This window comes from Culex pipiens, chromosome 2 (assembly GCF_016801865.2).
Source record: "Culex pipiens pallens isolate TS chromosome 2, TS_CPP_V2, whole genome shotgun sequence".
In the NCBI taxonomy this organism is placed as follows: domain Eukaryota; kingdom Metazoa; phylum Arthropoda; class Insecta; order Diptera; family Culicidae; genus Culex; species Culex pipiens.
This window is the reverse complement of record NC_068938.1, coordinates 137,009,111-137,022,037: the sequence shown is the minus strand read 5'-3', so window position 1 is coordinate 137,022,037 and position 12,927 is coordinate 137,009,111. Positions and strand designations below refer to the sequence as shown.

The 12,927-nt window shown below is 35.6% G+C and overlaps 1 protein-coding gene across 1 annotated transcript; it reads right to left on the bottom strand.

Annotated features, from left to right (window-relative positions):
- Positions 1–11,846: 11,846 nt before the first annotated feature.
- On the bottom strand, positions 11,847–12,614 carry LOC120425568 (zinc finger and BTB domain-containing protein 49-like). The gene has a single exon (XM_039590132.1). The coding sequence runs from the start codon at positions 12,612–12,614 to the stop codon at positions 11,847–11,849; it is 768 nt and encodes a 255-aa protein (XP_039446066.1).
- Between the last annotated feature and the right edge of the window lie 313 nt (positions 12,615–12,927).

The window sequence follows — 12,927 nt, the reverse complement described above, 5'->3', positions numbered from 1 at the left end:
ACAAGTCGAAGCTTCAAAATTTTGACAACGGATCCTACCCAGACAGCTTCAGTGAGTGCGGTAGGCTACAATGCATTGTGGTAACCACTTATTGGGATGATCTGGGTCATCCAAGGACTCCCTGGAGTCAAGACCGGTGGGTCTACCGCCGTAACAAGCCAGAGGTCGACGGATTTTGACCCCGGAACATACCCACATAGCTTCAGTGAGTATGGTAGACTACTTTACTGATGTGTTGGGATGTCCTGGGTCATCCAAGGACTCCCTGGAGTCAAGACCGGTGGGTCTACCGCCGTAACAAGCCAGAGGTCGACGGATTTTGACCCCGGAACATACCCACATAGCTTCAGTGAGTATGGTAGACTACTTTACTGATGTATTGGGATGTCTTGGGTCATCCAAGGACTCCCTGGAGTTAAGATCTGTGAGTCTACCGCCGTAACAAGCCAGAGGTCGACGGATTTTGACCTCGGGACATACCCGCATAGCTCCAGTGAGTATGGTAGACTACTTTAAAGATCTTTTAGGATGTCCTGGGTCATCAAAGGACACCCTGGAGATAAGATAGACAATCAGATCTTAACTCCAGGGAGTCCTTGGATGACCCAAGACATCCTAAAAGATCATCAAAGTAGTCTACCATACTCACTGAAGCTATGCGGGTAAGTCCAGGGGTCAAAATCCGTCGACCTCTGGCTTGTTACGGCGGTAGACTCACAGATCTTAACTCCAGGGAGTCCTTGGATGACCCAGGACATCCCAACACATCAGCAGAGTAGTCTACCATACTCACGAAGCTATGCGGGTATGTCCCAAGGTCAAAATCCGTCGACCTCTGGCTTGTTACGGTGGTAGATTCACAGATCTAAACTTCAGGGTGTCCTTGAATGACCCAGAACATCCCAACACATCAGCAAAGTAGTCTACCATACTCACGAAGCTATGCGGGTATGTGCCAAGGTCAAAATCCGTCGACCTCTGGCTTGTTACGGCGGTAGATTCACAGATCTAAACTCCAGGGTGTCCTTGAATGACCCAGGACATCCCAACACATCAGCAAAGTAGTCTACCATACTCACTGGAGCTATGCGGGTATGTTCCGGGGTCAAAATCCGTCGACCTCTGGCTTGTTACTGCGGTAGACTCACAGATCTTAACTCCAGGGAGTCCTTGGATGACCCAACACATCAGTAAAGTAGTCTACCATACTCACTGAAGCTATGCGGGTAAGTCCAGGGGTCAAAATCCGTCGACCTCTGGCTTGTTACGGCGGTAGACTCACAGATCTTAACTCCAGGGAGTCCTTGGATGACCCAACACATCAGTAAAGTAGTCTACCATACTCACTGAAGCTATGCGGGTATGTCCAGGGGTCAAAATCCGTCGACCTCTGGCTTGTTACGGTGGTAGACTCACAGATCTTAACTCCAGAGAGTCCTTGGATGACCCAAGACATCCCAACACATCAGCAAAGTAGTCTACCATACTCACTGAAGCTATGCGGGTATGTCCCGAGGTCAAAATCCGTCGACCTCTGGCTTGTTACGGCGGTAGACTCACAGATCTTAACTCCAGGGAGTCCTTGGATGACCCAGGACATCCCAACACATCAGTAAAGTAGTCTACCATACTCACTGAAGCTATGCGGGTATGTTCCGGGGTCAAAATCCGTCGACCTCTTGCTTGTTACGGCGGTAGACCCACCGATCTTGACTCCAGGGAGTCCTTGGATGACTCAGATCATCCCAATAAGTGGGTACAACAATGCACTGTAGCCTACCGAACTCACTGAAGCTGTCTGGGTAGGATCCGTTGTCAAAATTTTGAAGCTTCGACTTGTTTCTTCGGTTAGCCTGCTGCACAAAACTTCCGGAAGTTTCGGATGGACTAGAACATCCCAGGTGTTCCAAAACCATGCTAAAATGGTTATTAAAAAAAAATAACTAAACAAAATACAATTGATTCATTTTGAAAATTCTCCAAAAAATTACGAAGTCCCAAAGATTCTTAATTTAAGTCATATTCTCAATTTAAGTCATGGACATTCTCATGGGTGCACAGCAACGAAGTAGGTTGTTGTCTTCTTATTTCAAAATTGTCAAACTTACGGACCCAATCCTGCAATAACGGGATTGTAAAATTATTCAAACTTTGTTGTGAATTACTTTGTGGACAGTACTTTAGGGGATGAATAAAAAAATATTTCGATAGTACCCGTAGTTTTGAAGATACTAAAATGTCTGTAACAAAAATCTGGGTGCAAAAGCTCTGGTTGATGTGCACCGTTAAGTCATGACTTAAAAAAAGTTGCGTAAATCGAGAATCGTTTATAAAAAGGTGACTTAAAAAAAAAATATGGTGTATACCTTTTTGCAATTCCGTCGTGAAACTGCTTACTTTTCCTGTCATTCTCGAACGACGAAAAAGTCTACTTTTCTATACCAAAAATAACAGAATCAAATAGTAACCCTTTTCAAAACAAATGCTGAAAAGTTGAACTTTTCTGCACTTGTTTGGAAAAGTAATACTTTCCAACATTTTTTCGATTTAAACGATTCATTGATTAAATATATGGGCATTTGACTTATAATTCTGTTCAAAGTGTACGACTCGTGCTGAAAAAATCTTCTTTTTGCAACTTGTTGCATAAACTACTATTTTGATATTGTCAAATAACAAATTGTCACTTTTAATGATTTTATTTTATCTAAAATAATATAAATCCCATCAATTTCCTGAAACATTTATCATGGTGGCGTGCCAAATCAACTCCTCATAATTGAATTATCTGGCCAATTTACGTCATTCCTGCATTCAACCAACGGGGGAGGGAAGGGGTCTTGAATGGTGAGAAACTATTCGCACGTGAGCGATCGACCCGATTCGTGGCAAACTTCCGCCCCAACCGAACACCAATTTGCCCCAAGCCGCCTGGAAGGAGCAAAAGTTAATGATAGACATTTATTTATTGACAGACGGGCGCCTCTTTTGCTCCTGAGGGGGCTTTTCCGTAAGTTTTCCTCGCTCCCCTACGGTCATCAGGAGGGTTGGAGGGGGTTTTTGCAAGCCAAGATAATTGCGGTAATTTATTTCAAGAAATTATAGCGCATCACTGGCAGGTGTGTGTGCGTGCGTGCATGCCCGGGGATTCCAGCAGTTTAACTATCAATAATCCAACCGATTAATATCGGGCAACTAATAGGCCTTGAAGAGCCTCCCCCCCCCGTAATTGCTCAATTTCCGATCGACCAAAGTCAACGTGCATTAATCAAATTGGAGCGCCCACGTGTGGGCGAGGAATTTTGAGCAAACAAGCCGCCTTGTAGAAAATTGCAACACCTCCGGAATGGCGAAAAAATGGTCCTATTTTGGTGCGTTTTACGATTGCTGATGTCGTAAAGTCGGTGTTCCTGAAGGGTGATGAAAAAGTCGTCGTTTTTATTTGGTAGTCAAAAGAGTGAAACTTTTTTTTCTGTTGAGCAGTAAAAACTTACACAGAAAATGGAAATGAAATTGATGGGAAAAATAGATCTCACATGTAATATTGTGCAGATGTACTATATTGTAGAAACGATTCATAGCCACAAAGTCGAATTGTAGGTTTTATATGTACAATAATTATTCCGAGAGCAATTTTCAATTTAGTGTTCAAATTATCAGTTTTCAAATAATGGGGCCAATATGATTCAAGTGCATGATTTAGATATTAGAGTTAAACACTTTTCCCTGAAATAGAATTACAAAAAAAACTAGGACATTATTCAGAAGTTACTTTTCACGTGAAACAACAATTCCAAGAACAACGCTCCAAAATTAGAGTAGAGTGGGGCAAAGGTGCGCACTTAATGGTAATCGTTCTGTCGCTGGTGACCATACAAAATTTTTGATTCGTTGTAAATACCAAATGGTACCCTTGTCCATGGCCTTCAAAACGTAGTACCGTAAACCGAGGTGACTTTGATAGGATTTCAATTGGTTTTAGGAATATTTTCCAACAGGTAAGATTTTTCTCAAGATTTTTATTTTTAAAACCACTACACAAAGGCCACACAAAGTCCATGCACATTTTGGAAAAAAAATGTTTCAATAGTGTCATAGTTTTTCTTGTTAAAATCATATTTAAGATATTCAAACTTTATTTGCACTAAAGTAAATGATATATTTTTTTAAGAAAAAAAAACAATGTTTATATTCAGTCAACTAATTTTATAAGCTTTTTACATACATTACATTACGTATCAATTTCAGTATTGCCTGAAATTTGTAAAAACTAGTTTTGTTTACAAAATTATCGATTTATTTTGCATTTAATACTGAATTCCAAGCACAAATCACAAGTTTTCACATTTTACATGAAATTTGTTCTACTGAAAATGCCTATAAATTTGGAGATTTTTTTTTATTGTGTTTCAAAAACACATATTATTTATTATTTACAAACTTATGTAACCTTCTCCTAGTGGAAAATTGACCAAAGAATCCAAAAATGCATTCCGTTTTTCGATTCAAACTCATGTTCATCGAGAAAATCATGACAACATTATCTTAACTATAGTTAACTAACTTTAAAAACTTTTCAAATTTTTATGACAGGTTGATTTTGAGGTACTTTGAATACTTCTCTACCACGGTCAGTATGATCCTAAACCATTCCGTACGTATTTTAATTGTACTCTTCATTTTGCGGAAAAAATGCAAACCTGTCAAAGTCACCCCGGCTATTAAAGTCACCCCGTTTTACGGTACTAGGATTTACCTCAAATCGTTTACATCTCGAGAACTTTGCTCTATAAAAATGAATTCCGCACCTTTGCCCGTATGTGGGGCAAAGGTGCGCACTATGCGGGGTAAAGTGATTTTTCATTTAATTTTTGTGTAAATGTTAACTTTTCATCAAGTTTTAAAATGGTGGTTCGTTTTTTACCCCAAATAAAGATAATTTTATGGTATAGTTATAACTTTAGACTAAGTAGTACTGATATAACTAAAGTTTAATTTTTAGTGTTGAAAACCTTCCTATTTTCGCATAAGTTATATTTTTTGGTCCTATTTTTGCAGAAATACTATTTTTTGTGATTTTGAATCAATTTTATCAGAAATAAAAGTTATCCAATATATTTGAATATTTTCATGCAAAAATGTATGGAAATTTTAATGCGCCAATGTCAATAATTAAAATTATAAACATTTTTTAAGAAAAAGGAATTGTTTGGTCGTTTAAAGAAAACTATTCGGCACTCCAATTTTTGTTGGAATGCATATGATTTTGTGGAAGTTTAAGGTGAAACGGGACGCCAGTTCTTGAACAACTTCTTTTCAACTTTTAAACCAATTTCTGAACTCGACGGATTGCTTGCTATCGAGGTCTGCAAACAAAAAGAACTTCGTATGGTACGATGCTTCCTAAAACTCAAGTCGTGGTCTCAATATTGCGCTGCCTTCCCGTTTCACCTTAACAAGTAAATTTTCATCTTTAAAAATACTTAACTTATCATGAATTACCTAAATTACCCATTTATAACTTTAAATTACCGATGATTACCAAATAATTAATGAATACCGTAAACAGGGGTGACTTTGATAGCCCGGGGTGACATTGATAGAAATTTGATTTGGCCACTAGTTTTGATACATCCAATGTAACAGTCACATTTTTGCATATATGTTCGATGATAAGCTATCCCTTACTGCTTGCATACTCAAAATTCTCAAAAATGTTTAGATATTAAGTTGACGGCCATTTGAAAAACCTATCAAAGTCACCCCGGGCTATCAAAGTCACCCCAGTTTACGGTAACTGAATTACCACACAAAATCAAAGTAATTAAAAATTATCTGTCAGTCTAAGGCCTTGTAGGAAACCCTTTACTTTTTCCATCACTCAAACGCTTGGGTAGTCATTTGACCCCTTTTTTTTCTTAGAAATGTCATAACTTTTGGTAGAATTGATCAATTTGGATGCTTCCGGTTGCAAAAGATCCAGATTTGTCTATATTTTTGACTGTCAGATGGGTGACAAATATGGTCCACTTTTACCGGAGATATTCCGGATGCCGTTGGGGTACCTCGGCCCTCCTATTTGGGGGTTTGGTCAATACAACAAAAACCATTTCACAGAAAAATGCCGGAAATGATGCAAAACATCAAGGCTTCATTCTAATACATCATCCAGCAAAAATAATTGACATGGTTAAGTCCTACGGGGCACCGGAGCCGGTTCCATTTGGGCACCAATCGACATCAGTTCAGTGAACCCTTTCCGGTTGGGACCTTTTTCGATGCCCGAAGGTCTTGACCATGTCATGTATCTATGCAGGATGATGTATAAGAATGAAGCCTTGATGTTTTGCATCATTTCCGGCATTTTTCTGTGAAATGGATTTTGTTGTATTGACCAAACCCCCAAATAGGAGGGCCGAGGTACCCCAACGGAATCCGGAATATCTCCGGTAAAAGTGGACCATATTTGTCCCCCATCTGACAGTAAACAATATAGCCAAATCTGGATCTTTGCAACCGGAAGCATCCAAATTGGTCAATTCTACCAAAAGTTATGACATTTCTAAGAAAAAAAAAGGGGTCAAATAACTACCCGAGCGTTTGAGCGTTAACTTTTGGAACCAAGGCCTCAAATTTCAATTTTCTTTTTTTTTCAAAATTTGTAAAAAATAGTATTTTTTAGAAAGATGAAAAACTTTCAAAGAAATTTATATTTAAGAAAATCGTTGATAACAATATTTCAAAAGGCGAAAATCATAATCATTACTAACGAAGTAAATTAGCTAGTAATGATTCGATTCAGGATTCGGATTCAGCAGAAATAATCTAGTAGAAATACCTGCTTTGGCCTTAGAGACACGACATACATGCAATTTTGTTTAAACAGTTTATGAAATATATGAATTAAAAAAGCTAAAAACTAACAAGAGTATTGATAAAGAAAAATCAGGAAAGAATAAACACGATAAGAAAAGCTAGTTCAAATGTCGCCTTTACTGAACATCTAAACCTGTTGAAGTAAAGTCCATTGGATTCCAGGATAAAACGTCCTATTTTCTATGGTCGTCAACGTCTATTTCGCAACACACAAAGTCATTCCAACATTTTTATGTATTCTCAAGAGTGGAAACCTCTTCTTCTGCTACTATAGAAACGAACTTTTGCCAGGACACGCACTTCTGTTCACTTTCAGCAGTGTGTTATGTACTAATCAAAATGCTAGAAGCCAAAAGAGATCCATCTTGCTTCGCTTCCTTCGTTGGTTGGTTTTGGGTCCTTTGGCTGTGCTTTCCAGGGTGCGCCGCACATTATATCCATCACTGTTCCGCGCCGGGAAGGTCGTCTAGCGGAGACTCGATCCACGGTGGGTTTAGCTGTTTTGAAATTCAGGGTTAAATTTTGTTCTCAATGTTGAAAGGTTTTGCAGAGTAGAAGGAATTTTTAACTTTTGAATTTCACAAAATAAAATAAATAATGGATGTCATCAGAATTAAAAATTTTAGCAAAAAAAAAGTCGTCAAATTGGTACAGGAACACCGTGCAATTATCTTAATCTTATTTCGATCCAAGGCCCACCATGCCCGTTGGGGTGGATGGGTTTGTTTCCGCCCCTTTATTTCAGCCTCGGTGGGATTTCGGTGCGTAGGAGGCGTTTCCATTAATTGTTTATGTGATGTTTTGCGGGTGCGTGTGCTAGCACACATACAGAAACCCTCCCCCCAATTGTGAATTTGACACGTGGCCAAATCATCCCCGCACAGGTACACAGGTTCCTAAATCATTTCGACCGGACCAACTTGGCCGATTGACGACTAGATGGCGCTAACTTGGCGTAGTGTAAATAGCATAAATTTAGGCGTGAGGTAAAGGAAAAACCACCGCAAGCCAATCACGGACGCGCCCGGTGGTCAGGACATATCAATTACGGGAAAACCACCGTAATGCATTAAGGCTTGGGTTTGGGGCCAAGTCAAGTTGTGGGCCTTCCACCAAAACGGAGGTGCCAATTAAATTGTTTAGTCGCCACCGTGGCTGGGTCGGTCGTCGCCAGTTATGCGCCCCTGGATTGCTGCAGCAGTTCGTGTGGCGTGATTTAGCTCTGATGGCCAACTTGGATGCGAATTAAAAACTTTGATGGGCGCCACCCTGACCCGAGGGGCAGTTTGGGTAAGCTGGATACTAAATACTAAATACTAAATACTAAATACTTAATACTAAATACTAAATACTAAATACTAAATACTAAATACTAAATACTAAATACTAAATCCAAAATCCTAAATCCTAAATCCTAAATCCTAAATACTAAATACTAAATACTAAATACTAAATACTAAATACTAAATACTAAATACTAAATACTAAATACTAAATACTAAATACTAAATACTAAATACTAAATACTAAATACTAAATACTAAATACTAAATACTAAATACTAAATACTAAATACTAAATACTAAATACTAAATACTAAATACTAAATACTAAATACTAAATACTAAATACTAAATACTAAATACTAAATACTAAATACTAAATACTAAATACTAAATACTAAATACTAAATACTAAATACTAAATACTAAATACTAAATACTAAATACTAAATACTAAATACTAAATACTAAATACTAAATACTAAATACTAAATACTAAATACTAAATACTAAATACTAAATACTAAATACTAAATACTAAATACTAAATACTAAATACTAAATACTAAAAACTAAATACTAAATACTAAATACTAAATACTAAATACTAAATACTAAATACTAAATACTAAATACTAAATACTAAATACTTAAATAAAATCTTACCCCACAGCCAAAAACCTCACAAACAAAAATGTCGACCTGGAAGCTATAATCAAATGAGCGTGCAAAAACTGCATTCACCGGGAGAGTCTGGCCGGAATGGAACCTGCAATAAAGCATTTTATTCCGCTGCGGAGAGGACCAAAGGCTAATACCTGGGCAATTAGCGAAATTAAACCCGGTGAAAAGTTTGACTCCGAGGCGGCTGTTTGGCGCGAGCGGTTTTGTCGAGTTTTTCGATTTATCGCCAAACGGTGGTGAAACTTTTGTGGTTTTATATTGGGATTGAATTTGCAAATTGAGTTGAAAAACGATCATAGCATGACAAAATCATAAAATCATAAAAACATAACATCATAAAATCATAAATTCATAAAATCATAAAATCATAAAATCATAAAATCATAAAATCATAAAATCATAAAATCATAAAATCATAAAATCATAAAATCATAAAATCATAAAATCATAAAATCATAAAATCATAAAATCATAAAATCATAAAATCATAAAATCATAAAATCATAAAATCATAAAATCATAAAATCATAAAATCATAAAATCATAAAATCATAAAATCATAAAATCATAAAATCATAAAATCATAAAATCATAAAATCATAAAATCATAAAATCATAAAATCATAAAATCATAAAATCATAAAATCATAAAATCATAAAATCATAAAATCATAAAATCATAAAATCATAAAATCATAAAATCATAAAATCATAAAATCATAAAATCATAAAATCATAAAATCATAAAATCATAAAATCATAAAATCATAAAATCATAAAATCATAAAATCATAAAATCATAAAATCATAAAATCATAAAATCATAAAATCATAAAATCATAAAATCATAAAATCATAAAATCATAAAATCATAAAATCATAAAATCATAAAATCATAAAATCATAAAATCATAAAATCATAAAATCATAAAATCATAAAATCATAAAATCATAAAATCATAAAATCATAAAATCATAAAATCATAAAATCATAAAATCATAAAATCATAAAATCATAAAATCATAAAATCATAAAATCATAAAATCATAAAATCATAAAATCATAAAATCATAAAATCATAAAATCATAAAATCATAAAATCATAAAATCATAAAATCATGAAATCATAAAATCATAAAATCATAAAATCATAAAATCAAAAAATCAAAAAATCATAAAATCATAAAATCATAAAATCATAAAATCATAAAATCATAAAATCATAAAATCATAAAATCATAAAATCATAAAATCATAAAATCATAAAATCATAAAATCATAAATTCATAAAATCATAAAATCATAAAATCATAAAATCATAAAATCATAAAATCATAAAATCATAAAATCATAAAATCATAAAATCATAAAATCATAAAATCATAAAATCATAAAATCATAAAATCATAAAATCATAAAATCATAAAATCATCAAATCATCAAATCATAAAATCATAAAATCATAAAATCATAAAATCATAAAATCATAAAATCAAAAAATCATAAAATCATAAAATCATAAAATCATAAAATCATAAATCATAATCGTGAGTTATTGAAATATTTTTGGATTATGGAATTTAAAAATTACTGTATCTCGAAGCCGTTGTATCGTATCAAAAAGTGGCCAAAAACAAACTTTTAGGAAATTGGACGGGCTTTCCGAAAAATACACTGAAATAAAAACACACGCCAGTTCTATGAGATTTTATGATTTTTAATTCTAAAAATTAAATTTCAAGGTGATGTCACGATTTATTTTCGATCAATATTTTTGAGAAAATAGCCTAAGATGTTACAAAAAGACTAACGAAAAATGCAGGATGGTATATCTCTTCAAGAAAATATAAAAATCATTTACTGAAAATGTTTTTTTTTTTTGAAAAGTGGTCCAAACGTCAAAATTTTTAAAAACCGATCGTGGTAATCGATTTCTCACACATTTTTACATAAAGTCTCCATATAGACTATTGACCTATGCCCAATCCTTGGAAAGATACAGCGGTTTTAAAAATAAAAATGTTGAAATAGTAGGTTTTTTGGTGGTTTTTGGCAATTTCCATATGGGACCATCCATAAACCACGTGGACAACTTAGGGGGGGGGGGGGGTTCGGCGATTGTCCACGCTCCATACAAAAAAGATTTTATTTGTATGGAAATTGTCCACGATGGGGGGGGGGGGGGGGGGGTTGAGAATTCCAAAAAAGTGTCCACGTGGTTTGTGGATGGTCCCATATGACAGACTTGGTTTTTTAGTTTCGTAAATATTCTTACCGGAAATTTCGTCCAATTTCCCATAAGTTTGCCTTTTTCAAATTCCTGATTTGAGCTGGAATTGTTCAAAATCATAAAATCATAAATTTATTACAAAAATCGAAATCGGAGAAAGTTGCACAAATCTCGTAAAACTTTGTCCTAAAAGGTAATTTTAGTCCCTAATCACGAATCCGAGATCCGTTTTTCAATATCTTGTGACGGAGGTTCTGTAGGACCCCTTCTTTCTTATAACATGCGAAAAAATACGTTTTTGCAATTCCGTCGTTAAACTACTTACTTTTCCTGTCATTCTTGAACGACGAAATAGCCTACTTTTCTGTACCAAAAATAACAGAATCGAATAGCAACACTTCAAAATAAATGCTGAAAAGTTCTACTTTTACAAATGTTTTGATTTTTTTAGAAAATGTGTTGTGCGCTTCAGCGAAACTTTTCGTAAATAAATTGGAAACTAGGGTAATTATTTTTTTTTAATCTGTTTAATTGCTCTAAAAACACGTTTTTAAAAAACGTACAGGAACCTACCCAATCATGCTTTACAAAAATATAAATCTCAAGACAAGTCGTTTGAAAAATTGTATAAATAAGTTTAAAGTGGTGATAATTAAAATTGTCAGTGGAAATAATATATAAAAATATTTTTTTTAATCGAAAATATATTTTTGTCAACAACAGCATATGTACAATCTAAGTATAACATTACAAAAATAGTAATTATCCCTCGTCAATTCTTGATCTTTTTAACCGTGTTGAACTGATGACTCAGCTTATGCTTCTCCAGGTGATCCTTTCGCCCAAACACCTTGCTGCAAATATCACAACCATGGGGAGCTTTCCCGTGCTTCAGCGCCAAATGCCGTTCCATGTCGAACTCGTGCATAAACCGCTTAGGACACCCATCGACTCTACAGGCAAACGGTTTATTCTCCGTCGAGTGTCGCTCCCGATGCTTCTGCATTTCTTCAAGCAGGTCAAATCGCTTGCCGCAAATCTCACAACCGTGAACCTTGATCCCCGTGTGATGGGTGTTGGCATGCTGCCTGAGTCCTCGCTGACTTCGGAAGTTCCTTTTGCACTTGTCACAGTAGAATTCTCCCGGGATAACCGCACCACGTGGCAACGTGATCTTCCTGCCACGTGCCTTTTTGACTTGGGCTTGGGGGTTGGCTGTGTCGTTGATTACTAAATCGACGATTTCAGCTGACGAAGCTTCCGAAGATGCTGGTGACGGAGAGCGGCTTTGCTCGTTATCGGATTGATCTATTGTCATCGACGACTGGATATTGCTGGGGTTGGCTTCCGATGAGGGCTCAGTATTCCCTTCGATTTCCATGCTTGGCAGTTCAATGGGAACTTTAGTTGACTCCACGAAACTTATCGAAACAATTGTTGGCAAATGTAACTCATTGCTGGCGGAGACATCCTCTGCCAAGTGCAACAAATCGTTATCCTTGAGCTCGTCGTCGTAGAACGAGAGTCCGAACTTTGCCATCGTTTTCAGATCGAAATTCATGATGCTGGATAGTGTTTTGGTTGGGTGAGCTGGTAGACTTGCGGTGGTTGTTTGATGAAGGTATGCTCTAGCAGACAATTTTTATACTAAATTGTTTAAGATACCTAGTAGATATGGGAAATATTTTGCCTGGGCTGTTGGGTACCTTCTATTTACTTCTTGCACCTATACGAATGCTTGGTACCTATTTTAAAGCATTACAATTGATTGTATGAATTTGCTTCCGACAACAATTTTGCTCTGCCTAATTTGATTAAATGATCTTTTTCATCAAAAGTTAATACAAAAATCA

Bases quoted from the DNA above. Each gene is read 5' to 3' on its own strand.
- LOC120425568 (XM_039590132.1), bottom strand. From the start codon at position 12,614: ATGGCAAAGTTCGGACTCTCGTTCTACGACGACGAGCTCAAGGATAAC.